We start from the raw sequence: 25,919 nt of genomic DNA on the forward strand, positions 1-25,919 counted from the left end.
GACAACATGTGACTCAAAGGACAACATCTGGCTCAAAAGACAACATCTGGCTCAAAAAACATGTGACTCAAAAGACAACATGTGACTCAAAGAACAACAAGTGACTCAAAGGACAACATGTGACTCAAAAGACAACATGTGACTCAAAGGACAACATCTGGCTCAAAAGACAACATCTGGCTCAAAAAACATGTGACTCAAAAGACAACATGTGACTCAAAGGACAACATGTGACTCAAACGACAACATGTGACTCAAAAGACAACATGTGACTCAAAAGACAACATGTGACTCAAAAGACAACATGTGACTCAAAGGACAACATGTGACTCAAAAGACAACATGTGACTCAAAGGACAACATGTGACTCAAAGGACAACATGTGACTCAAAAGACAACATGTGACTCAAAAGACAACATGTGACTCAAAAGACAACATGTGACTCAAAGGACAACATGTGTCTCAAAAGACAACATGTGACTCAAAAGACAACATGTGACTCAAAAGACAGCATGTGACTCAAAGGACAACATGTGACTCAAAAGACAACATGTGACTCAAAGAACAACATGTGACTCAAAGAACATGTGACTCAAAGAACAACATGTGACTCAAAAGACAACATGTGACTCAAAAGACAACATGTGACTCAAAAGACAACATGTGACTCAAAAGACAACATGTGACTCAAAGGACAACATGTGACTCAAAAGACAACATGTGACTCAAAAGACAACATGTGACTCAAAAGACAACATGTGACTCAAAAGACAACATGTGACTCAAAAGACAACATGTGACTCAAAGAACAACATGTGACTCAAAGGACAACATGTGACTCAAAAGACAACATGTGACTCAAAGAACAACGAGTGACTCAAAGGACAACATGTGACTCAAAAGACAACATGTGACTCAAAAGACAACATGTGACTCAAAAGACAACATGTGACTCAAAAGACAACATGTGACTCAAAAGACAACATGTGACTCAAAGAACATGTGACTCAAAGAACAACATGTGACTCAAAAGACAACATGTGACTCAAAAGACAACATGTGACTCAAAAGACAACATGTGACTCAAAAGACAACATGTGACTCAAAAGACAACATGTGACTCAAAAGACAACATGTGACTCAAAGGACAACATGTGACTCAAAAGACAACATGTGACTCAAAAGACAACATGTGACTCAAAAGACAACATGTGACTCAAAAGACAACATGTGACTCAAAGAACAACATGTGACTCAAAGGACAACATGTGACTCAAAAGACAACATGTGACTCAAAAGACAACATGTGACTCAAAGGAGCACACAATGCCCAGAAGTCAAACCAAGAGGTCATCATGAAACAGACTTGGACATACAGGAACAAAAGTAACACCAACTCCATCCATCCATCCATCCATCCATTTTATACCACTTGTCCTTTTGGGGGTAGCGGGGGTGCTGGAGCCTATCTCAATTGCAGGGGTAAGGCGGGGTAGAACCTGGACAAGAAAGGTGGGGTAGACCCTGAACAAGGAAGGCGGAGTAGACCCTGGAAAAGGAAGGGGAGAGTACACCCTGGACAAGGAAGTTGGGGGTACACCCTGGACAAGGAAGGGTAGAGTATACCCTGGACAAGGAAGTTGGGGGTACATCCTGGACAAGGAAGGGGAGAGTACACCCTGGACAAGGAAGTTGGGGGTACATCCTGGACAAGGAAGGGGAAAGTACACCCTGGACAAGGAAGGGAAGAGTACACCCTGGACAAGGAAGGGAAGAGTACACCCTGGACAAGGAAGGGAAGAGTACACCCTGGACAAGGAAGTTGGGGGTACATCCTGGACAAGGAAGGGGAGAGTACACCCTGGACAAGGAAGTTGGGGGTACATCCTGGACAAGGAAGGGTAGAGTACACCCTGGACAAGGAAGGGAAGAGTACACCCTGGACAAGGAAGTTGGGGGTACATCCTGGACAAGGAAGGGTAGAGTACACCCTGGACAAGGAAGGGAAGAGTACACCCTGGACAAGGAAGTTGGGGGTACATCCTGGACAAGGAAGGGGAGAGTACACCCTGGACAAGGAAGGGAAGAGTACACCCTGGACAAGGAAGTTGGGGGTACACCCTGGACAAGGAAGGGGAGAGTACACCCTGGACAAGGAAGGGAAGAGTACACCCTGGACAAGGAAGTTGGGGATACACCCCGGATAAGGAAAGTGGGGTACATCCTGGACAAGGAAGGGTAGAGTACACCCTGGACAAGGAAGTTGGGGGTACACCCTGGACAAGGAAGGGTAGAGTACACCCTGGACAAGGAAGGGAAGAGTACACCCTGGACAAGGAAGTTAGGGATACACCCCGGATAAGGAAAGTGGGGTACATCCTGGAGAAGTTTCCAACTCATAGTAGTGCCATAAAAGTTCCTGGTGAGAAAACCTGTTATGTTGCGCACATGAATGTGAAACCATAATTATGGACTCTTGTCACAGCGCTTATGGGTGGAGAGTTTTGGAAGATGGCTCTCATTTGTCCTGCTTCTTCCACAAAGTATGATCAAATGTGACAAGCTACATAATGTTTCATATTTGTCAAGATACTTCCGCAGAGATGTTGTCATGTGTCACCTTGTAGATTGTTATGACGTCACCAACAGCCAGTATTGCCCAGGCTTGTTGTCATGAGTCACCTTGTAGATTGTTATGACGTCACCACCAGCCAGTATTGCCCAGGCTTGTTGTCATGTGTCACCTTGTAGATTGTTATGACGTCACCACCAGCCAGTATTGCCCAGGCTTGTTGTCATGTGTCACCTTGTAGATTGTTATGACGTCACTACCAGCCAGTATTGCCCAGGCTTGTTGTCATGTGTCACCTTGTAGATTGTTATGACGTCACCACCAGCCTGTATTGGCCAGGCTTGTTGTCATGTGTCACCTTGTAGATTGTTATGACGTCACCACCAGCCAGTATTGCCCAGGCTTGTTGTCATGTGTCACCTTGTAGATTGTTATGACGTCACTACCAGCCAGTATTGCCCAGGCTTGTTGTCATGTGTCACCTTGTAGATTGTTATGACGTCACCACCAGCCAGTATTGCCCAGGCTTGTTGTCATGAGTCACCTTGTAGATTGTTATGACGTCACCACCAGCCAGTATTTCCCAGGCTTGTTGTCATGTGTCACCTTGTAGATTGTTATGACGTCACCACCAGCCAGTATTGCCCAGGCTTGTTGTCATGTGTCACCTTGTAGATTGTTATGACGTCACCACCAGCCAGTATTGCCCAGGCTTGTTGTCATGTGTCACCTTGTAGATTGTTATGACGTCACCACCAGCCAGTATTGCCCAGGCTTGTTGTCATGTGTCACCTTGTAGATTGTTATGACGTCACTACCAGCCAGTATTGCCCAGGCTTGTTGTCATGTGTCACCTTGTAGATTGTTATGACGTCACCACCAGCCAGTATTGGCCAGGCTGGAGTCGAGCGGACTCCATCACTGTATCGGCGGTACTGGTGATGATTTTTTTTTTCATGGGACAGAATAAAAAAAAAACAGGACCAGGAAGACGTTGAAACTGAAAAAGATCAAACAGGATTTGCAGCGGCCACCCAGCTCCCCCCCGCTGGCTTTGGGGACCCTTGGTCTGGTGACCCTCCCACCACTTTAAACTTTGTTTTTATGGCTATCTGCAATCCAGCCCTTAAAGGGGAACATTATCACAATTTCAAAAGGGTTAAAAACAATAAAAATCAGTTCCCAGTGGCTTGTTGTATTTCTTGAAGTTTTTTTCAAAATTTTACCGGTCCCAGAATATGCTTGAATAAAGCTTTAAAGTGCCTTATTTTCGCTATCTTGGAAACCACCGTCCATTTCCCTGTGACGTCACACAGTGCTGCCAATACAAACAACATGGCGGTTACCACAGCAAGATATAGCGACATTAGCTCGGATTCAGACTCGGATTTCAGCGGTTTAAGCGATTCAACAGATTACGCATGTATTGAAACAGATGGTCGGAGTATGGAAGCAGATAGCGAAAACGAAATTGAAGAAGAAATTGAAACTATTGAGCGAATAGCTATTGAAGCTATTCGGCCATAGCGTGGGTGTACCTAATGAAGTGGCCCATAGCATGGCTGCCTTATTAGCATCGCCGGTAAAATGTGTGGACCAAACAATCAGGACTTTCGCGTCTTGTGACACTGGAGCAACTTAAATCCGTCGATTGGTAAGTGTTTGTTTCGCATTAAATGTGGGTATCTAGTTTCAAATGTACATACAGCTAGCGTAAATAGCATGTTAGCATCGATTAGCTGGCAGTCATGCCGTGACCAAATATGTCTGATTAGCACATAAGTCAACAACATCCACAAAACTCACCTTTGTGATTTGGTTGACTTAATGGTTGCAAATGCATCTGCAGGTTATCCATACATCTCTGTGCCATGTCTGTCTTAGCATCGCCGCTCAAATGTGGAGACACTCTGGCACATTCAATGGGGGTCTGGCGGCAGACACTTTGGCATCTTGGGGCCAGTGGTGCAACTTGAATCCCTCCCTGTTAGTTTTGTTACACCCTCCGACAACACCCCCACCAGGCATGATGTCTCCAAGGTTCCAAAAAATAGTCGAAAAAGCGGAAAATAACAGAGCTGAGAGCCGGTGTTTGTAATGTGAAAATGAAAATGGTGGGTGTGTTACCTCGGTGACGTCACGTTCTGACGTCATCGCCTCCAGACCGATAAACAGAAAGGCGTTTAATTTGCCAAAATTCACCCATTTAGAGTTCGGAAATGGGTTAAAAAAATACATGGTCTTTTTTCTGCAACATCAAGGTATATATTGACGCTTACATAGGTGTGCTGATAATGTTCCCTTCAAGGGGTGTGTTGTCATTGTCCGTGGCCTGGGTTGTGTTGTGATCTTATTATACTTATATGATTAGTGCATCGTCTATTTCTATTTCTCTTTAGTTTTCTTCCTTGCCGTGCGCTCTGAGTTACTGACTAGCTGCTCCTGATCACTAATCAGAAAAGTATTTATAGCACTCAGCCTGGCAGTCTTGTTTGCTGTACGCAACTGTTTGTGTTTGTTTTGTTTGAAAAGAAATCATTGTCCGTCCTCGCTGCATCCCGGGGACACGACCACCACCTTCCTAACATCATGGCTACAATGAGCAAGATACTGCATGTTACTGATAAAGCATGTTCTCCAAGGTCAAGTCCTCACCTCATCGCTGGGCCAGTACTCACAATAACTCATTAATACAATATTTCTAATATGAAAACACTTATTTAAGTGCGTATTTGTTTGCGTCTTGAGCCAGAATAAGTGCAGCCTCTCACTAATGAGCGCACCTTCAGTGGTAACAAAGACAAGCGGTGTCAATGTAGATGCCCCCCAGGTCTAAAAAGCCCATAAAAAGTGGCAATGTGTCTTGCATGTTTGAAAACCAACAAAATACTGCAAGTATGACAACATGAATATGCAGAATTTAAGTCTTTCCGTGATGACGCCCCCTACAGTCCACACATTTAAAAAATGCACCACTTTAAAATTGTGCACGCAGTCTTAGTAGATCATACACCCACTAATATGACACACTATTTTATAGATGGCACACGTGGTGTTTGGGTCTTACTGAATCCGGCCCTAAGTCTCTAGACGTGAATCAGCTCGAACCTCCCGTCAAGAAAGGAGATCCATATTTAACTGCAGACCAGGACAGATCTGAGACAATTTCAGTGGTTTGAGTTGTGATTTAGTCTAGAGGTAGGACTTTAAAAAGACTGATCCATTCGGGCTAAGTCAAAGATGAATGGGTGTCTTTCTTGTGCAAGGTGAGGTGAAAAGCCAAGCCTGACTGCCAGCGAGACAAGGTGTTGTGCTACGTTTCTGAGGCAACAATAGAGGGGTTGTCTGTGGCCATGGCATGGTGGAGGACAATAGTGGCTGGCAGGTGTGTGGGGATCAAACTTTGCATAGGCAACCTCCTCCGCACTCGTTCACTGTCCAGCCGGCGCCCTCTTCCACCACACGCAAGGTTTTTGGAAAGCCCAGCGGGTATTCTATTAGCGCTCTTTTGTCAGGGTGGGACTGAGCCCTTTGTCAGCCTCTCTGCACCATGTTCAGCTATTTAGAGATTGGATTTGCAAAAGCTTTCCTAAGCAAAGAAAGTCGGGGTGATTACAGCCCAACAATGGATCGACCGCAGATCATTAGTCTGCAACGTCAACAGAAGAAGAAGGATCAACCAGCAGACTGTCAACTGTGGCTACCAGGTTTTGTCAGGGGTAAAAAAAGAAGCGGGGACAGACAAGAAGGGACAAAGCAAACGTAGCGCTTACACTGTATCGAGGTCCGTTGGTCTGTCGGGATCGCTTCTCCGCCAGCAGGTCTTTGACTGTGTGCTTGACTCGAACGCCCTGGTACACTCTCTTGGAATATTCTACATGGGACAAAAAAACCCTTTCACCCTTGCACGGTACAAATGTCACACATGTTCCTGGTGGCACACCTTTACTTCACCACTTTGGGGAAACTGTTGGGCTTGGTGTGAAATTGGGTTTCTGTCAATAATCAGCTAACAAACTGCGTTTAGTCTCCATGAAAAGGACATCAAAGTGTTTGACATTTGAATATTGCGTGTGGTCAGACATATTGTATTTCATGACTAGTACTCCATGAAGTACTTTCATTAATAGTTGGAATGTATAAACATTTTAGATCGCATTCAGACAACAATTTAAAACACTGAATGTCCAAGAAGATTTTTTACCACTTGCTGGAAGTCTGTTTATGATATTAGAACAAATTGAGGATAACAAAACCTATCTCTTAAACATTTTTCTGTCTTGAAAATCAAAGTTTCTTACCGCTGTCCATGTTGGTGTTGATCAGCCCAACGCATACACGCGCACACACACACATACACAAACAGACACACACACACACACACACACACAGTAGTGTGTGTAGTGATGCTGTATTTGCCTCCAGTAGGTCTATCCAGTGTGGGCCAGCCGACGCTCGCTGGAGTTTGAACCAGGAGGGCAGGGACTCTGCAACCTGGCCTCACTCCGTCTTTTCAGACATTTGTTTAAATGCAAATGTTTGCTCAGAACGTTTTTTGGACTATTTGCATCCGCACTCAAGATTTGCTGTCATAAACATTGTTTGTGCTGAGATACCCGCCTTCAGAACACAATCATCATGAACAAAATATTGATGAATGTTTACCAAATGTTGCATTATCCCACTTTCATAACATTTGCAAACAATATTTTACTATTCAGTCCTCATACTGATTGTGTACTTTCACAATAAAATGAACAAACATTGTTGACCTTTTTCAAATGACAGACATTACACAAACATTGTTGACCTTTTTCAAATGACAAACATCATGACCCCAACACAAACAAACATTTACACAAACATTGTTGACCTTATTCAAATGACAAACATCATGACCCCAACACAAACAAACATTTACACAAACATTGTTGACCTTATTCAAATGACAAACATCATGACCCCAACACAAACAAACATTTACACACACATTGTTGACCTTTTTCAAATGACAAACATCATGACCCCAACACAAACAAACATTTACACACACATTGTTGACCTTTTTCAAATGACAAACATCATGACCCCAACACAAACAAACATTTACACAAACATTGTTGACCTTATTCAAATGACAAACATCATGACCCCAACACAAACAAACATTTACACAAACATTGTTGACCTTATTCAAATGACAAACATCATGACCCCAACACAAACAAACATTTACACACACATTGTTGACCTTTTTCAAATGACAAACATCATGACCCCAACACAAACAAACATTTACACAAACATTGTTGACCTTATTCAAATGACAAACATCATGACCCCAACACAAACAAACATTTACACAAACATTGTTGACCTTATTCAAATGACAAACATCATGACCCCAACACAAACAAACATTTACACACACATTGTTGACCTTTTTCAAATGACAAACATCATGACCCCAACACAAACAAACATTTACACACACATTGTTGACCTTATTCAAATGACAAACATCATGACCCCAACACAAACAAACATTTACACACACATTGTTGACCTTTTTCGAATGACAAACATCATGACCCCAACACAAACAAACATTTACACACACATTGTTGACCTTTTTCAAATGACAAACATCATGACCCCAACACAAACAAACATTTACACACACATTGTTGACCTTATTCAAATGACAAACATCATGACCCCAACACAAACAAACATTTACACACACATTGTTGACCTTATTCAAACCTTTTTGGACTGTGGACGCCTCTTAAAAAGAGCTCAGTTTGTTCCCTGACTCAAAGCCAGAAACTTGTGTTTATGCATGCATGCGTGTGGATGTGTGTGTACGTGTGTGTGTGTGTGTGTGTGTACGTGTGTATGCGTGCGTGTGCGTGTGTGTGTGTATGTGTGTGTGTGTGTGTGTGTGGGTTCCCTTAAGCATTTCTTGACACAAATTGCTGTCTTATTGATTTGTTTAAAACAATTTGAGCAGAGCAAAAAAGCAAATGAGTCTTGTGTTCATGTGTGTTATGTTCATGTGTGTTATGTTCATGTGTGTTATGTTCATGTGTGTTATGTTCACGTGTGTTATGTTCATGTGTGTTATGTTCATGTGTGTTATGTTCATGTGTGTTATGTTCATGTGTGTTATGTTCACGTGTGTTATGTTCATGTGTGTTATGTTCACGTGTGTTATGTTCACGTGTGTTATGTTCATGTGTGTTATGTTCATGTGTGTTATGTTCATGTGTGTTATGTTCATGTGTGTTATGTTCATGTGTGTTATGTTCATGTGTGTTATGTTCATGTGTGTTATGTTCATGTGTGTTATGTTCACGTGTGTTATGTTCACGTGTGTTATGTTCATGTGTGTTATGTTCATGTGTGTTATGTTCATGTGTGTTATGTTCATGTGTGTTATGTTCATGTGTGTTATGTTCATGTGTGTTATGTTCATGTGTGTTATGTTCATGTGTGTTATGTTCATGTGTGTTATGTTCATGTGTGTTATGTTCATGTGTGTTATGTTCATGTGTGTTATGTTCATGTGTGTTATGTTCACGTGTGTTATGTTCACGTGTGTTATGTTCATGTGTGTTATGTTCATGTGTGTTATGTTCATGTGTGTTATGTTCACGTGTGTTATGTTCACGTGTGTTATGTTCACGTGTGTTATGTTCACATGTGTTATGTTCATGTGTGTTATGTTCATGTGTGTTATGTTCATGTGTGTTATGTTCATGTGTGTTATGTTCATGTGTGTTATGTTCACGTGTGTTATGTTCATGTGTGTTATGTTCATGTGTGTTATGTTCATGTGTGTTATGTTCATGTGTGTTATGTTCACGTGTGTTATGTTCACGTGTGTTATGTTCATGTGTGTTATGTTCACGCGTGTTATGTTCACGTGTGTTATGTTCACGCGTGTTATGTTCATGTGTGTTATGTTCATGTGTGTTATGTTCATGTGTGTTATGTTCACGTGTGTTATGTTCATGTGTGTTATGTTCATGTGTGTTATGTTCATGTGTGTTATGTTCACGTGTGTTATGTTCACGCGTGTTATGTTCATGTGTGTTATGTTCATGTGTGTTATGTTCATGTGTGTTATGTTCATGTGTGTTATGTTCATGTGTGTTATGTTCATGTGTGTTATGTTCACGTGTGTTATGTTCACGTGTGTTATGTTCATGTGTGTTATGTTCACGTGTGTTATGTTCACGTGTGTTATGTTCATGTGTGTTATGTTCATGTGTGTTATGTTCATGTGTGTTATGTTCATGTGTGTTATGTTCATGTGTGTTATGTTCATGTGTGTTATGTTCATGTGTGTTATGTTCATGTGTGTTATGTTCATGTGTGTTATGTTCACGTGTGTTATGTTCACGTGTGTTATGTTCATGTGTGTTATGTTCATGTGTGTTATGTTCACGCGTGTTATGTTCACGCGTGTTATGTTCATGTGTTATGTTCATGTGTGTTATGTTCATGTGTGTTATGTTCACGTGTGTTATGTTCACGTGTGTTATGTTCATGTGTGTTATGTTCATGTGTGTTATGTTCATGTGTGTTATGTTCATGTGTGTTATGTTCATGTGTGTTATGTTCATGTGTGTTATGTTCACGTGTGTTATGTTCATGTGTGTTATGTTCACGTGTGTTATGTTCATGTGTGTTATGTTCACGCGTGTTATGTTCACGCGTGTTATGTTCACGTGTGTTATGTTCATGTGTGTTATGTTCATGTGTGTTATGTTCATGTGTGTTATGTTCATGTGTGTTATGTTCACGTGTGTTATGTTCACGTGTGTTATGTTCACGTGTGTTATGTTCACGTGTGTTATGTTCACGTGTGTTATGTTCACGTGTGTTATGTTCATGTGTGTTATGTTCATGTGTGTTATGTTCATGTGTGTTATGTTCATGTGTGTTATGTTCATGTGTGTTATGTTCATGTGTGTTATGTTCATGTGTGTTATGTTCATGTGTGTTATGTTCATGTGTGTTATGTTCATGTGTGTTATGTTCACGTGTGTTATGTTCATGTGTGTTATGTTCATGTGTGTTATGTTCATGTGTGTTATGTTCATGTGTGTTATGTTCATGTGTGTTATGTTCATGTGTGTTATGTTCATGTGTGTTATGTTCATGTGTGTTATGTTCACGTGTGTTATGTTCATGTGTGTTATGTTCACGTGTGTTATGTTCATGTGTGTTATGTTCACGCGTGTTATGTTCACGCGTGTTATGTTCACGTGTGTTATGTTCATGTGTGTTATGTTCATGTGTGTTATGTTCATGTGTGTTATGTTCACGTGTGTTATGTTCATGTGTGTTATGTTCATGTGTGTTATGTTCACGTGTGTTATGTTCATGTGTGTTATGTTCATGTGTGTTATGTTCATGTGTGTTATGTTCATGTGTGTTATGTTCACGTGTGTTATGTTCATGTGTGTTATGTTCATGTGTGTTATGTTCATGTGTGTTATGTTCATGTGTGTTATGTTCATGTGTGTTATGTTCACGTGTGTTATGTTCATGTGTGTTATGTTCATGTGTGTTATGTTCATGTGTGTTATGTTCACGTGTGTTATGTTCATGTGTGTTATGTTCATGTGTGTTATGTTCATGTGTGTTATGTTCATGTGTGTTATGTTCACGTGTGTTATGTTCATGTGTGTTATGTTCATGTGTGTTATGTTCATGTGTGTTATGTTCACGTGTGTTATGTTCGTGTGTGTTATGTTCATGTGTGTTATGTTCATGTGTGTTATGTTCATGTGTGTTATGTTCATGTGTGTTATGTTCACGTGTGTTATGTTCACGTGTGTTATGTTCACGTGTGTTATGTTCATGTGTGTTATGTTCACGTGTGTTATGTTCACGTGTGTTATGTTCATGTGTGTTATGTTCATGTGTGTTATGTTCATGTGTGTTATGTTCATGTGTGTTATGTTCATGTGTGTTATGTTCACGTGTGTTATGTTCATGTGTGTTATGTTCATGTGTGTTATGTTCATGTGTGTTATGTTCATGTGTGTTATGTTCACGTGTGTTATGTTCACGCGTGTTATGTTCATGTGTGTTATGTTCACGTGTGTTATGTTCATGTGTGTTATGTTCATGTGTGTTATGTTCATGTGTGTTATGTTCATGTGTGTTATGTTCATGTGTGTTATGTTCACGTGTGTTATGTTCATGTGTGTTATGTTCATGTGTGTTATGTTCATGTGTGTTATGTTCATGTGTGTTATGTTGTGGTGTTGTGTGTTTTGGTACGTTATGCAGACATTTGAGAAGCGCTGGAGTCATTGGAGCTACGGCGCTCCCATTTTGTTAATAGTTGAAGCTGCCACTGCTTTGACTAGTCACACTGTGGGTGTGTTGAACATGTTGTCAACCTAGGAGAGGCCTAAAGAGCACAATTAAAGGAACATAAGGTGCCAAACATCTTGTCTTACCTCTGGCTACCTGTCTTTGTGTGTTTGAGATCTGCTCCCAGCATGTTTCACTCCCAGAGGCACAGAAGTCAAGAGAAACAAACAACCTGCTGATGAAATCTGACAGCGGCCTCCATAATGCTGGAAGAAAGAAGGCAGGAACATTTGTTGCTGGCTGAAGAAGACAACTCAACACTTGGTGTCAGCGACGAGCACTCGCTGAATCCCAACTTGCTATTACCGTCAAAAGCAAAATGGCCGACAACAATGAGCGTTAGCAGTAGCCAGAGATGAAACGCTGCAGTGCCTGAGCTGACCACAAGAGGGCGACAAAGCACGCTGACAGCTTCCAAGCTTTTGACTGCAAGACTCAAGTCTGCAAAGTGATGAACATTCAGAGCTTTATCAGTATCATGAAGCATGCAGCACTGATTCCTCCAGCAGCCCTTCTAGACCCCTCAACTTGTGCACAGTAACTTCTTCAAAGGGATGGAAATATTGGCTCTATCTTAACAGAACATCTTACAATACATTTAACTTGTTTCTTATACCAATCAAAGAACTATTTGAGAAGGTTAAAAAAGCAATGAATTCAACAAATTGGGCTTCTCTTCTTGCACTCAAACAACCATTTTCAATTCTCCATACCACATATAGTCTGCCAGCATCAAGGATTAGCTTAGAATATCACTTGAAAAAGACTTCATTTACATTATATTCAATGCTTTATGGTTTATGGTTGCCAATCAGAATCAGAATATTTTTTATTGCCATTGTTTGAGAATGGGTTGACAAATAGGAATTAGACTTGCAATGGTGCAACATAAAAGACAGAAGAGGTCATTGTTATGTTTAACTAAAGGAAGATGACGGCAGACCAACACCAGGTGGCAGTGTTCAATCATTTATTATGTATGTATAGGGTAAATATGTATGAATTAGGACTAATAAACAATACTAATAAACTAGAGAATGGTGTGTGTGTGTGTGTGTGTGTGTGTGTGTGTGTGTGTGTGTGTGTGTCAAAAACCCGACAGTGTGTATTGTGTAAGACTATGTGAAGTATTTATTTGGAGTGTGTGTTACCAACGTGTCGGAGGTAGTGTGGACAGAGACGCGATGCAGACAGGGAAGTCCATGGGCGGAAAGGAGGAATCGAGGGACGAAGGAGGCATTCAGAGTCCAGAGGGAGATCCAGGAAAAGGGTGAGGTGCACAGCTCACCTTGACGATGACAAAGGTTACTGCGGAAGGGACACAAGAAAACACACTGAGAGCACGAAGTGGCAGAACATAGGGAGAGCAGGTTTGCATAATGCAGGGTGATCGCTTACGGTACGTATTTGGAACTAAGTTCTCCGCACTGATCCTTGGTCCACTGACCCTCTTATACAGCCTCAGGTCATTAGTCACAGGTGTGGACTGTGGCCGGCTGTATTTGGAACTAAGTTCTCCGCACTGATCCTTAGTCCACTGGTCCTCTTATACAGCCTCACGTCATTAGTCACAGGTGTGGACTGTGGCCTACTGTATTTGGAACTAAGTTCCTGCACTGATCCTTGGTCCACTGGTCCTCTTATACAGCCTCACGTCATTAGTCACAGGTGTGGACTGTGGCCTACTGTATTTGGAACTAAGTTCCTGCACTGATCCTTGGTCCACTGGTCCTCTTATACAGCCTCACGTCATTAGTCACAGGTGTGGACTGTGGCCGGCTGTATTTGGAACTAAGTTCTCCGCACTGATCCTTGGTCCACTGGTCCTCTTATACAGCCTCACGTCATTAGTCACAGGTGTGGACTGTGGCCGGCTGTATTTGGAACTAAGTTTTCCGCACTGATCCTTAGTCCACTGGTCCTCTTATACAGCCTCACGTCATTAGTCACAGGTGTGGACTGTGGCCTACTGTATTTGGAACTAAGTTCCTGCACTGATCCTTGGTCCACTGGTCCTCTTATACAGCCTCACGTCATTAGTCACAGGTGTGGACTGTGGCCGGCTGTATTTGGAACTAAGTTCTCCGCACTGATCCTTAGTCCACTGGTCCTCTTATACAGCCTCAGGTCATTAGTCACAGGTGTGGACTGTGGCCGGCTGTATTTGGAACTAAGTTCTCCGCACTGATCCTTAGTCCACTGGTCCTCTTATACAGCCTCACGTCATTAGTCACAGGTGTGGACTGTGGCCTGCTGTATTTGGAACTAAGTTCCTGCACTGTTCCTTGGTCTACTGGTCCTCTTATACAGCCTCACGTCATTAGTCACAGGTGTGGACTGTGGCCGGCTGTATTTGGAACTAAGTTCTCCGCACTGATCCTTGGTCCACTGGTCCTCTTATACAGCCTCACGTCATTAGTCACAGGTGTGGACTGTGGCCGGCTGTATTTGGAACTAAGTTCTCCGCACTGATCCTTAGTCCACTGGTCCTCTTATACAGCCTCACGTCATTAGTCACAGGTGTGGACTGTGGCCTACTGTATTTGGAACTAAGTTCCTGCACTGATCCTTGGTCCACTGGTCCTCTTATACAGCCTCACGTCATTAGTCACAGGTGTGGACTGTGGCCGGCTGTATTTGGAACTAAGTTCTCCGCACTGATCCTTAGTCCACTGGTCCTCTTATACAGCCTCAGGTCATTAGTCACAGGTGTGGACTGTGGCCGGCTGTATTTGGAACTAAGTTCTCCGCACTGATCCTTAGTCCACTGGTCCTCTTATACAGCCTCACGTCATTAGTCACAGGTGTGGACTGTGGCCTACTGTATTTGGAACTAAGTTCCTGCACTGTTCCTTGGTCTACTGGTCCTCTTATACAGCCTCACGTCATTGGTCACAGGTGTGGACTGTGGCCTACTGTATTTGGAACTAAGTTCTCCACACTGATCCTTGGTCCACTGGTCCTCTTATACAGCCTCACGTCATTAGTCACAGGTGTGGACTGTGGCCTGCTGTATTTGGAACTAAGTTCCTGCACTGTTCCTTGGTCTACTGGTCCTCTTATACAGCCTCACGTCATTAGTCACAGGTGTGGACTGTGGCCTACTGTATTTGGAACTAAGTTCCTGCACTGATCCTTGGTCCACTGGTCCTCTTATACAGCCTCAGGTCATTAGTCACAGGTGTGGACTGTGGCCGGCTGTATTTGGAACTAAGTTCTCCGCACTGATCCTTAGTCCACTGGTCCTCTTATACAGCCTCACGTCATTAGTCACAGGTGTGGACTGTGGCCTACTGTATTTGGAACTAAGTTCCTGCACTGTTCCTTGGTCTACTGGTCCTCTTATACAGCCTCACGTCATTGGTCACAGGTGTGGACTGTGGCCTACTGTATTTGGAACTAAGTTCCTGCACTGATCCTTGGTCCACTGGTCCTCTTATACAGCCTCACGTCATTAGTCACAGGTGTGGACTGTGGCCGGCTGTATTTGGAACTAAGTTCTCCGCACTGATCCTTAGTCCACTGGTCCTCTTATACAGCCTCAGGTCATTAGTCACAGGTGTGGACTGTGGCCGGCTGTATTTGGAACTAAGTTCTCCGCACTGATCCTTAGTCCACTGGTCCTCTTATACAGCCTCACGTCATTAGTCACAGGTGTGGACTGTGGCCTACTGTATTTGGAACTAAGTTCCTGCACTGATCCTTGGTCTACTGGTCCTCTTATACAGCCTCACATCATTAGTCACAGGTGTGGACTGTGGCCTGCTGTATTTGGAACTAAGTTCCTGCACTGATCCTTGGTCCACTGGTCCTCTTATACAGCCTCAGGTCATTAGTCACAGGTGTGGACTGTGGCCTACTGTATTTGGAACTAAGTTCTCCGCACTGATCCTTGGTCCACTGGTCCTCTTATACAGCCTCAGGTCATTAGTCACAGGTGTGGACTGTGGCCTGCTGTATTTGGAACTAAGTTCCTGCACTGATCCTTGGTCCACTGGTCCTCTTATACAGCCTCACGTCATTAGTCACAGGTGTGGACTGTGGCCTGCTGTATTTGGAACTAAGTTCCTGCACTGTTCCTTGGTCCACTGGTCCTCTTATACAGCCTCACGTCATTAGTCACAGGTGTGGACTGTGGCCTGCTGTATTTGGAACTAAGTTCCTGCACTGATCCTTGGTCCACTGGTCCTCTTATACAGCCTCAGGTCATTAGTCACAGGTGTGGACTGTGGCCTACTGTATTTGGAACTAAGTTCTCCGCACTGATCCTTAGTCCACTGGTCCTCTTATACAGCCTCACGTCATTAGTCACAGGTGTGGACTGTGGCCTACTGTATTTGGAACTAAGTTCCTGCACTAATCCTTGGTCTACTGGTCCTCTTATACAGCCTCAGGTCATTAGTCACAGGTGTGGACTGTGGCCTGCTGTATTTGGAACTAAGTTCCTGCACTGATCCTTGGTCCACTGGTCCTCTTATACAGCCTCAGGTCATTAGTCACAGGTGTGGACTGTGGCCTGCTGTATTTGGAACTAAGTTCCTGCACTGTTCCTTGGTCTACTGGTCCTCTTATACAGCCTCAGGTCATTAGTCACAGGTGTGGACTGTGGCCTACTGTATTTGGAACTAAGTTCTCCGCACTGATCCTTGGTCCACTGGTCCTCTTATACAGCCTCAGGTCATTAGTCACAGGTGTGGACTGTGGCCTGCTGTATTTGGAACTAAGTTCCTGCACTGTTCCTTGGTCTACTGGTCCTCTTATACAGCCTCAGGTCATTAGTCACAGGTGTGGACTGTGGCCTGCTGTATTTGGAACTAAGTTCCTGCACTGTTCCTTGGTCTACTGGTCCTCTTATACAGCCTCAGGTCATTAGTCACAGGTGTGGACTGTGGCCTGCTGTATTTGGAACTAAGTTCCTGCACTGTTCCTTGGTCTACTGGTCCTCTTATACAGCCTCAGGTCATTAGTCACAGGTGTGGACTGTGGCCTACTGTATTTGGAACTAAGTTCCTGCACTGATCCTTGGTCCACTGGTCCTCTTATACAGCCTCAGGTCATTAGTCACAGGTGTGGACTGTGGCCTACTGTATTTGGAACTAAGTTCTCCGCACTGATCCTTGGTCCACTGGTCCTCTTATACAGCCTCAGGTCATTAGTCACAGGTGTGGACTGTGGCCTGCTGTATTTGGAACTAAGTTCTCCGCACTGATCCTTGGTCTACTGGTCCTCTTATACAGCCTCACATCATTAGTCACAGGTGTGGACTGTGGCCTGCTGTATTTGGAACTAAGTTCCTGCACTGATCCTTGGTCCACTGGTCCTCTTATACAGCCTCACGTCATTGGTCACAGGTGTGGACTGTGGCCTACTGTATTTGGAACTAAGTTCCTGCACTGTTCCTTGGTCTACTGGTCCTCTTATACAGCCTCAGGTCATTAGTCACAGGTGTGGACTGTGGCCTGCTGTATTTGGAACTAAGTTCTCCGCACTGATCCTTGGTCTACTGGTCCTCTTATACAGCCTCACGTCATTAGTCACAGGTGTGGACTGTGGCCTACTGTATTTGGAACTAAGTTCCTGCACTGATCCTTGGTCCACTGGTCCTCTTATACAGCCTCACGTCATTAGTCACAGGTGTGGACTGTGGCCTACTGTATTTGGAACTAAGTTCCTGCACTGATCCTTGGTCCACTGGTCCTCTTATACAGCCTCACGTCATTAGTCACAGGTGTGGACTGTGGCCTACTGTATTTGGAACTAAGTTCCTGCACTGATCCTTGGTCCACTGGTCCTCTTATACAGCCTCAGGTCATTAGTCACAGGTGTGGACTGTGGCCTGCTGTATTTGGAACTAAGTTCCTGCACTGTTCCTTGGTCTACTGGTCCTCTTATACAGCCTCAGGTCATTAGTCACAGGTGTGGACTGTGGCCTGCTGTATTTGGAACTAAGTTCCTGCACTGATCCTTGGTCCATTGGTCCTCTTATACAGCCTCACGTCATTAGTCACAGGTGTGGACTGTGGCCGGCTGTATTTGGAACTAAGTTCTCCGCACTGATCCTTAGTCCACTGGTCCTCTTATACAGCCTCAGGTCATTAGTCACAGGTGTGGACTGTGGCCTGCTGTATTTGGAACTAAGTTCCTGCACTGTTCCTTGGTCTACTGGTCCTCTTATACAGCCTCAGGTCATTAGTCACAGGTGTGGACTGTGGCCTGCTGTATTTGGAACTAAGTTCCTGCACTGATCCTTGGTCCACTGGTCCTCTTATACAGCCTCAGGTCATTAGTCACAGGTGTGGACTGTGGCCTGCTGTATTTGGAACTAAGTTCCTGCACTGATCCTTGGTCCATTGGTCCTCTTATACAGCCTCACGTCATTAGTCACAGGTGTGGACTGTGGCCGGCTGTATTTGGAACTAAGTTCTCCGCACTGATCCTTAGTCCACTGGTCCTCTTATACAGCCTCAGGTCATTAGTCACAGGTGTGGACTGTGGCCTGCTGTATTTGGAACTAAGTTCCTGCACTGTTCCTTGGTCTACTGGTCCTCTTATACAGCCTCAGGTCATTAGTCACAGGTGTGGACTGTGGCCTGCTGTATTTGGAACTAAGTTCCTGCACTGATCCTTGGTCCATTGGTCCTCTTACATATCTACATGTTACATATCTACATGTTATGTATCTACATGTTATATATCTACATGTTATGTATCTACATGTTATATATCTACATGTTATGTATCTACATGTTATGTATCTACATGTTATGTATCTACATGTTATATATCTACATGTTATGTATCTACATGTTATATATCTACATGTTATATATCTACATGTTATGTATCTACATGTTATGTATCTACATGTTATGTATCTACATGTTATGTATCTACATGTTATATATCTACATGTTATATATCTACATGTTATGTATCTACATGTTATATATCTACATGTTATATATCTACATGTTATGTATCTACATGTTATATATCTACATGTTATATATCTACATGTTATATATCTACATGTTATATATCTACATGTTATGTATCTACATGTTATATATCTACATGTTATGTATCTACATGTTATATATCTACATGTTATATATCTACATGTTATGTATCTACATGTTATATATCTACATGTTATATATCTACATGTTATGTATCTACATGTTATATATCTACATGTTATGTATCTACATGTTATATATCTACATGTTATATATCTACATGTTATGTATCTACATGTTATGTATCTACATGTTATATATCTACATGTTATCTGGTTTTTGCCTTCCTGATCCTATTTGTTACTTTCTTTCTGAGCTTTTTTTATTCTTAAGGAGCAGTTCAGTCCTGTTTTTAGTGACATTAGCGTGTTTGTATAGCTCGGTTGGTAGAGCGGCCGTGTCAGCAACTTGAGGGTTGCAGGTTCGATCCCCACTTCCGCCATCCTAGTCACTGCCGTTGTGTCCTTGGGCAAGACACTTTACCCACCTGCTCCCAGTGCCACCCACACTGCCTTAAATGTAACTTAGATATTGGGTTTCACTATGTAAAGCGCTTAGAGTCACTAGAGAAAAGTGCTATATAAATATAATTCACTTCACTTGTTATTTCTAAGTTTGGTAGCTTCTATTAAGTCTGCATTGATCCAGTGTTCTGTTCTGGATTTGACCCTGGAAGCTTTCATGGGTTCTAGCTGCTCACATATTTGAAGCATGTCCATGCTTTTTCAACCCTTGAGCAATTTAGCACATTTGACCGGTCCAGCCAGTCTCTCCAGGGCTGCTTCAGACCTTCGCTGGTCTACTTTTTCATCCACCTCAGTCTTCTTGTCTTGTGACAATCTGATAGATAGATAGATAGATGGATGGATGGATGGACGGACGGACGGACGGACAGAGAGATAGATAGATAGATAGATAGATAGATAGATAGATAGATAGATAGATAGATAGAGAGATAGATGGATAGATAGATAGATAGATAGATAGATAGATAGATAGATAGATAGATAGATAGATAGATAGATAGATAGATAGATGTGACGTTTGGCTGCATTCTCTCATAAATGCAGGCGGACTGGACACAGCGTGGAGGTAAGAAAGGATGATTTATTTCTACTACAAAAACAGACTAGGAACAAAAACACTTGCACAAGGCACTAAAGACAAAACAAACAGAACTAGCATGGGAGCTAGAAAGAACTGAAAGCGCTAGCATGTGAGCTAGGAACACAAACGACGGAAAAGCGTGGAAGCTAACGAATACAAAAAGTCTTTACCACAATCGAGATAGCGACGTCACCTGTTGCATTGGACAGCAAACTAGACTGCGAGGATGAGGAACAGAAAAGAAAGGCTTGTATAAGGACAAAAATTAGGAGGCAGGTGCGCGTCAGAAACACTAGGCAGGTGACACCAATACATGACTATGACAACAGACAAAACAGGAAGTGCCACCAGGAACTAAGGAAGTCAAATACTAACGAGACTAGATACAAAACAGAACCAAAACCCGAATATGTCATGATCCGAGCCCCGGATCATGACAACAGTACTTTATCAATTCCTTCAGGAGAGTTCTCTCAGGAAAATTAAAATGCACATTTCTGAATTTGAGGTGTGCAGAAAATGATGAAGTGGTGACTCATTCTGCACTGGGTTACACTTACCTGCTTCTGGAGACCTTGGTCTGATGTGGACATCAACTCAATGAGGGTTTGAGCAGCAGGGCACACCCGTGGGAAGCGGGTGATCAGCTATTTCAGGCTATGGAGCTTACAGTAAGTACTGAAGGATTTGTAGATAGGAGTATCTTTTTTCAGGATGTTGGTGTTCAAGTCCCCGAGCAGTATCACTTCAGAATTGCCTAAATCAGCTTACCCCTCATTTAGCTCTTCATAAAATGAGTTTTGAGTTGGGGGTCTGTACAGGGAGCCAATTAACAGTGGTTTGGTTTTGGGGGAAACGATACGGAGCCACACTGCCTCTATATCACTTCGCTCCAAATCATCCCGTACATTAAAACAATTAGTTAGCCTGCAGCCTGTTGTGAGATGCAGCCGATGTTCTGGGTGACCCCCGGGGCAGCGTCCCTGGGTTGTTCCATGACCATGGTGTCTCGGTACCGGGGGTCGTGTCATTGTTTGTGGTCCCGCGCGTTAGGGTTAGGGTTAGGGTCTCCTCCCCTCTGGGTGCTGGGGTACTCCTTTGTCACGCAGTTCGATCCCTTCCCCCACTGCGGCGCTAGCATTCTTCTTAGCATTAGCTGTGCTGCTCCATGCCCGGTCCCCTGGATTCCATTCTGTTGAAAACCAATTTAGCAAGGAACCTGGGCCTGGACATGGATGTATGTCTCCCGATAGTAGCGCAAGGAACCTGGGCCTGGACATGGATGTATGTCTCCCGATAGTAGCGCAAGGAACCTGGGCCTGGACATGGATGTATGTCTCCCGATAGTAACGCAAGGAACCTGGGCCTGGACATGGATGTATGTCTCCCGATAGTAACGCAAGGAACCTGGGCCTGGACATGGATGTATGTCTCCCGATAGTAGCGCAAGGAACCTGGGCCTGGACATGGATGTATGTCTCCCAATAGTAGCGCAAGGAACCTGGGCCTGGACATGGATGTATGTCTCCCGATAGTAGCGCAAGGAACCTGGGCCTGGACATGGATGTATGTCTCCCGATAGTAGCGCAAGGAACCTGGGCCTGCACATGGATGTATGTCTCCCGATAGTAGCGCAAGGAACCTGGGCCTGGACATGGATGTATGTGTCCCGATAGTAGCGCAAGGAACCTGGGCCTGGACATGGATGTATGTCTCCCGATAGTAGCGCAAGGAACCTGGTCCTGGACATGGATGTATGTCTCCCGATAGTAGCGCAAGGAACCTGGGCCCGGACATGGATGTATGTCTCCCGATAGTAGCGCAAGGAACCTGGGCCTGGACATGGATGTATGTCTCCCGATAGTAGCGCAAGGAACCTGGGCCTGCACATGGATGTATGTCTCCCGATAGTAGCGCAAGGAACCTGGGCCTGGACATGGATGTATGTCTCCCGATAGTAGCGCAAGGAACCTGGGCCTGGACATGGATGTATGTCTCCTGATAGTAGCGCAAGGAACCTGGGCCTGGACATGGATGTATGTGTCCCAATAGTAGCGCAAGGAACCTGGGCCTAGACATGGATGTATGTCTCCCGATAGTAACGCAAGGAACCTGGGCCTGGACATGGATGTATGTCTCCCGATAGTAGCGCAAGGAACCTGGGCCTGGACATGGATGTATGTCTCCCGATATTAGCGCAAGGAACCTGGGCCTGGACATGGATGTATGTCTCCCGATAGTAGCGCAAGGAACCTGGGCCTGGACATGGATGTATGTCTCCCGATAGTAACGCAAGGAACCTGGGCCTGGACATGGATGTATGTCTCCCGATAGTAGCGCAAGGAACCTGGGCCTGGACATGGATGTATGTCTCCCAATAGTAGCGCAAGGAACCTGGGCCTGGACATGGATGTATGTCTCCCGATAGTAGCGCAAGGAACCTGGGCCTGGACATGGATGTATGTCTCCCGATAGTAGCGCAAGGAACCTGGGCCTGCACATGGATGTATGTCTCCCGATAGTAGCGCAAGGAACCTGGGCCTGGACATGGATGTATGTCTCCCGATAGTAGCGCAAGGAACCTGGGCCTGGACATGGATGTATGTCTCCCGATAGTAACGCAAGGAACCTGGGCCTGGACATGGATGTATGTCTCCCGATAGTAGCGCAAGGAACCTGGGCCTGGACATGGATGTATGTCTCCCGATGGTAGCGCAAGGAACCTGGGCCTGGACATGGATGTATGTGTCCCGATAGTAGCGCAAGGAACCTGGGCCTGGACATGGATGTATGTCTCCCGATAGTAGCGCAAGGAACCTGGGCCTGGACATGGATGTATGTGTCCCGATAGTAGCGCAAGGAACCTGGGCCTAGACATGGATGTATGTCTCCCGATAGTAGCGCAAGGAACCTGGGCCTGGACATGGATGTATGTCTCCCGATAGTAGCGCAAGGAACCTGGGCCTGGACATGGATGTATGTCTCCCGATAGTAGCGCAAGGAACCTGGGCCTGGACATGGATGTATGTCTCCCGATAGTAGCGCAAGGAACCTGGGCCTGGACATGGATGTATGTCTCCCGATAGTAGCGCAAGGAACCTGGGCCTGGACATGGATGTATGTGTCCCGATAGTAGCGCAAGGAACCTGGGCCTGGACATGGATGTATGTCTCCCGATAGTAGCGCAAGGAACCTGGTCCTGGACATGGATGTATGTCTCCCGATAGTAGCGCAAGGAACCTGGGCCCGGACATGGATGTATGTCTCCCGATAGTAGCGCAAGGAACCTGGGCCTGGACATGGATGTATGTCTCCCGATAGTAGCGCAAGGAACCTGGGCCTGGACATGGATGTATGTCTCCCGATAGTAGCGCAAGGAACCTGGGCCTGGACATGGATGTATGTCTCCCGATAGTAGCGCAAGGAACCTGGGCCTGGACATGGATGTATGTCTCCCGATAGTAGCGCAAGGAACCTGGGCCTGGACATGGATGTATGTCTCCCGATAGTAGCGCAAGGAACCTGGGCCTGGACATGGATGTATGTCTCCCGATAGTAGCGCAAGGAACCTGGGCCTGGACATGGATGTATGTCTCCCGATTATTGCGCAAGGAACCTGGGCCTGGACATGGATGTATGTCTCCCGATAGTAGCGCAAGGAACCTGGGCCTGGACATGGATGTATGTCTCCCGATAGTAACGCAAGGAACCTGGGCCTGGACATGGATGTATGTCTCCCGATAGTAGCGCAAGGAACCTGGGCCTGGACATGGATGTATGTCTCCCGATAGTAGCGCAAGGAACCTGGGCCTGGACATGGATGTATGTCTCCCGATAGTAGCGCAAGGAACCTGGGCCTGGACATGGATGTATGTCTCCCGATAGTAGCGCAAGGAACCTGGTCCTGGACATGGATGTATGTCTCCCGATAGTAGCGCAAGGAACCTGGGCCTGGACATGGATGTATGTCTCCCGATAGTAGCGCAAGGAACCTGGGCCTGGACATGGATGTATGTGTCCCGATAGTAGCGCAAGGAACCTGGGCCTGGACATGGATGTATGTCTCCCGATAGTAGCGCAAGGAACCTGGGCCTGGACATGGATGTATGTCTCCTGATAGTAGCGCAAGGAACCTGGGCCTGGACATGGATGTATGTGTCCCAATAGTAGCGCAAGGAACCTGGGCCTGGACATGGATGTATGTCTCCCGATAGTAGCGCAAGGAACCTGGGCCTGGACATGGATGTATGTCTCCCGATAGTAGCGCAAGGAACCTGGGCCTGGACATGGATGTATGTCTCCCGATAGTAGCGCAAGGAACCTGGGCCTGGACATGGATGTATGTCTCCCGATAGTAGCGCAAGGAACCTGGGCCTGGACATGGATGTATGTCTCCCGATAGTAGCGCAAGGAACCTGGGCCTGGACATGGATGTATGTCTCCCGATAGTAGCGCAAGGAACCTGGGCCTGGACATGGATGTATGTCTCCTGATAGTAGCGCAAGGAACCTGGGCCTGGACATGGATGTATGTCTCCCGATAGTAGCGCAAGGAACCTGGGCCTGGACATGGATGTATGTCTCCCGATAGTAGCGCAAGGAACCTGGGCCTGGACATGGATGTATGTGTCCCGATAGTAGCAGACAAATTGAGATAACAATTGGAACATCCATTCCACTCGCCATCCGCTTCTTCCTGCTCACCTTTGTGGTGCGTCCAGTCGGACTCGGGCGAATAGACGTGTTGTGAAGGTTGGCTTTACCGAGGCCAACATGTTTTTGTACGTCCGTCGTTGTAGAATTAATGTAGAAGTTACACACACACACGCACACACGCACGCACGCACGCACGCACGCACGCACGCACACACACACACACACACACACACACACACACACACACACAGGCATAAACGCACAGGCACATACTTGCATAAGCAGCTGAAGATGAAAGTTGTGTTTCAGGTTTTGTTGTTGTGTGTTCTCGGGGAGGAACGTTGTTGTGTGTTCTCAGGGAGGATCATTGTTGTGTGATATCCAGGAAGGAACGTTGTTGTGTGATCTCCGGGAGGAACGTTGTTGTGTGATCCCAGGAAGGAACGTTGTTGTGTAAACTCCGGGAGGAACGGCAGTCAGCACAACGTGCAGCAACTTCATGGAGCAAAAATATCCACACTGAGGTAGGACAAAGACTTCTTTTCAAATAACCCCAATGTACATGAAAGTAGAAGTAAGTGTTAGCCAAGTGCTTGAAGAGCACACTCAGGTGCACCAACACATAATTGCTTCATTGCAGACAGCAATTAAAGTTAAAGTACCAATGATTGTCTCACACACACACACACACACACACACACACACACACACACACACACACACACACACACACACACACACACACTAGGTGTGGTGAAATCAGGTCCAAGCAGGACAAAAAGGCAGCAGGTGAGTTCACCTGTGTTCAGCAATGGAAGCAGTAAGTCAAGGAAGAGTCAGAATGAGAAGAGAATATTTTCCCTGCTTCATTCTCTTTGCTTTTATTGTCGCTTTCCTCTCCAATAATTATTATCCCTGCTAAATCCTTCCATTTGTCAATCTACACTTATTTTACTTATGAAGTCACTTTTTGGAAAATACATGGTACCAAAGTTGTTTCCCCAACACTGGGGACCATGTGGAGCGTGACACAGGTGGCACACTTCCTGCTTTCTTTCGAAACCTGCTAAACAACTGCACAATCAGGAGCAGCACTGAACAGATGACCAAAATAATGATCTATTATCTATTATAACATGCACCCTTTGGGGTTCCTTGGATATGTTGGA

At 44.8% G+C, this 25,919-nt stretch overlaps 2 protein-coding genes across 5 annotated transcripts in view; one reads left to right on the top strand and one right to left on the bottom strand.

The window, feature by feature from the left end:
- LOC133565001 (POU class 2 homeobox associating-factor 2-like) overlaps positions 1 to 7,031 on the bottom strand; it is a 32,235-nt gene extending 25,204 nt beyond the window's left edge. Inside the window, exons 1-2 of the mRNA XM_061919496.1 lie at positions 6,875 to 7,031; positions 6,347 to 6,447 (exon numbers count right to left, since the gene is read on the bottom strand). Coding sequence (XP_061775480.1) covers positions 6,347 to 6,447; positions 6,875 to 6,929 — 156 coding nt within the window. The 5' untranslated portion in view covers positions 6,930 to 7,031. The remainder of the gene's footprint in view (positions 1 to 6,346; positions 6,448 to 6,874) is intronic.
- A 17,973-nt stretch (positions 7,032 to 25,004) lies between these two features.
- The window catches only part of LOC133564850 (kinase suppressor of Ras 1-like), a 57,197-nt gene continuing 56,282 nt past the window's right edge, over positions 25,005 to 25,919 (top strand). For 2 of the 4 annotated variants that reach the window (XM_061919395.1, XM_061919396.1), the window contains exon 1: positions 25,007 to 25,274. The gene's annotated coding sequence lies outside the window, so the exon portion shown is untranslated. Of the gene's footprint in view, positions 25,275 to 25,919 lie in introns of all 4 variants that reach the window. The other 2 variants (XM_061919386.1, XM_061919398.1) reach the window with 2 other exon arrangements.

This window comes from Nerophis ophidion, linkage group LG13 (assembly GCF_033978795.1).
Source record: "Nerophis ophidion isolate RoL-2023_Sa linkage group LG13, RoL_Noph_v1.0, whole genome shotgun sequence".
Classification (NCBI taxonomy): Eukaryota; Metazoa; Chordata; class Actinopteri; order Syngnathiformes; family Syngnathidae; genus Nerophis; species Nerophis ophidion.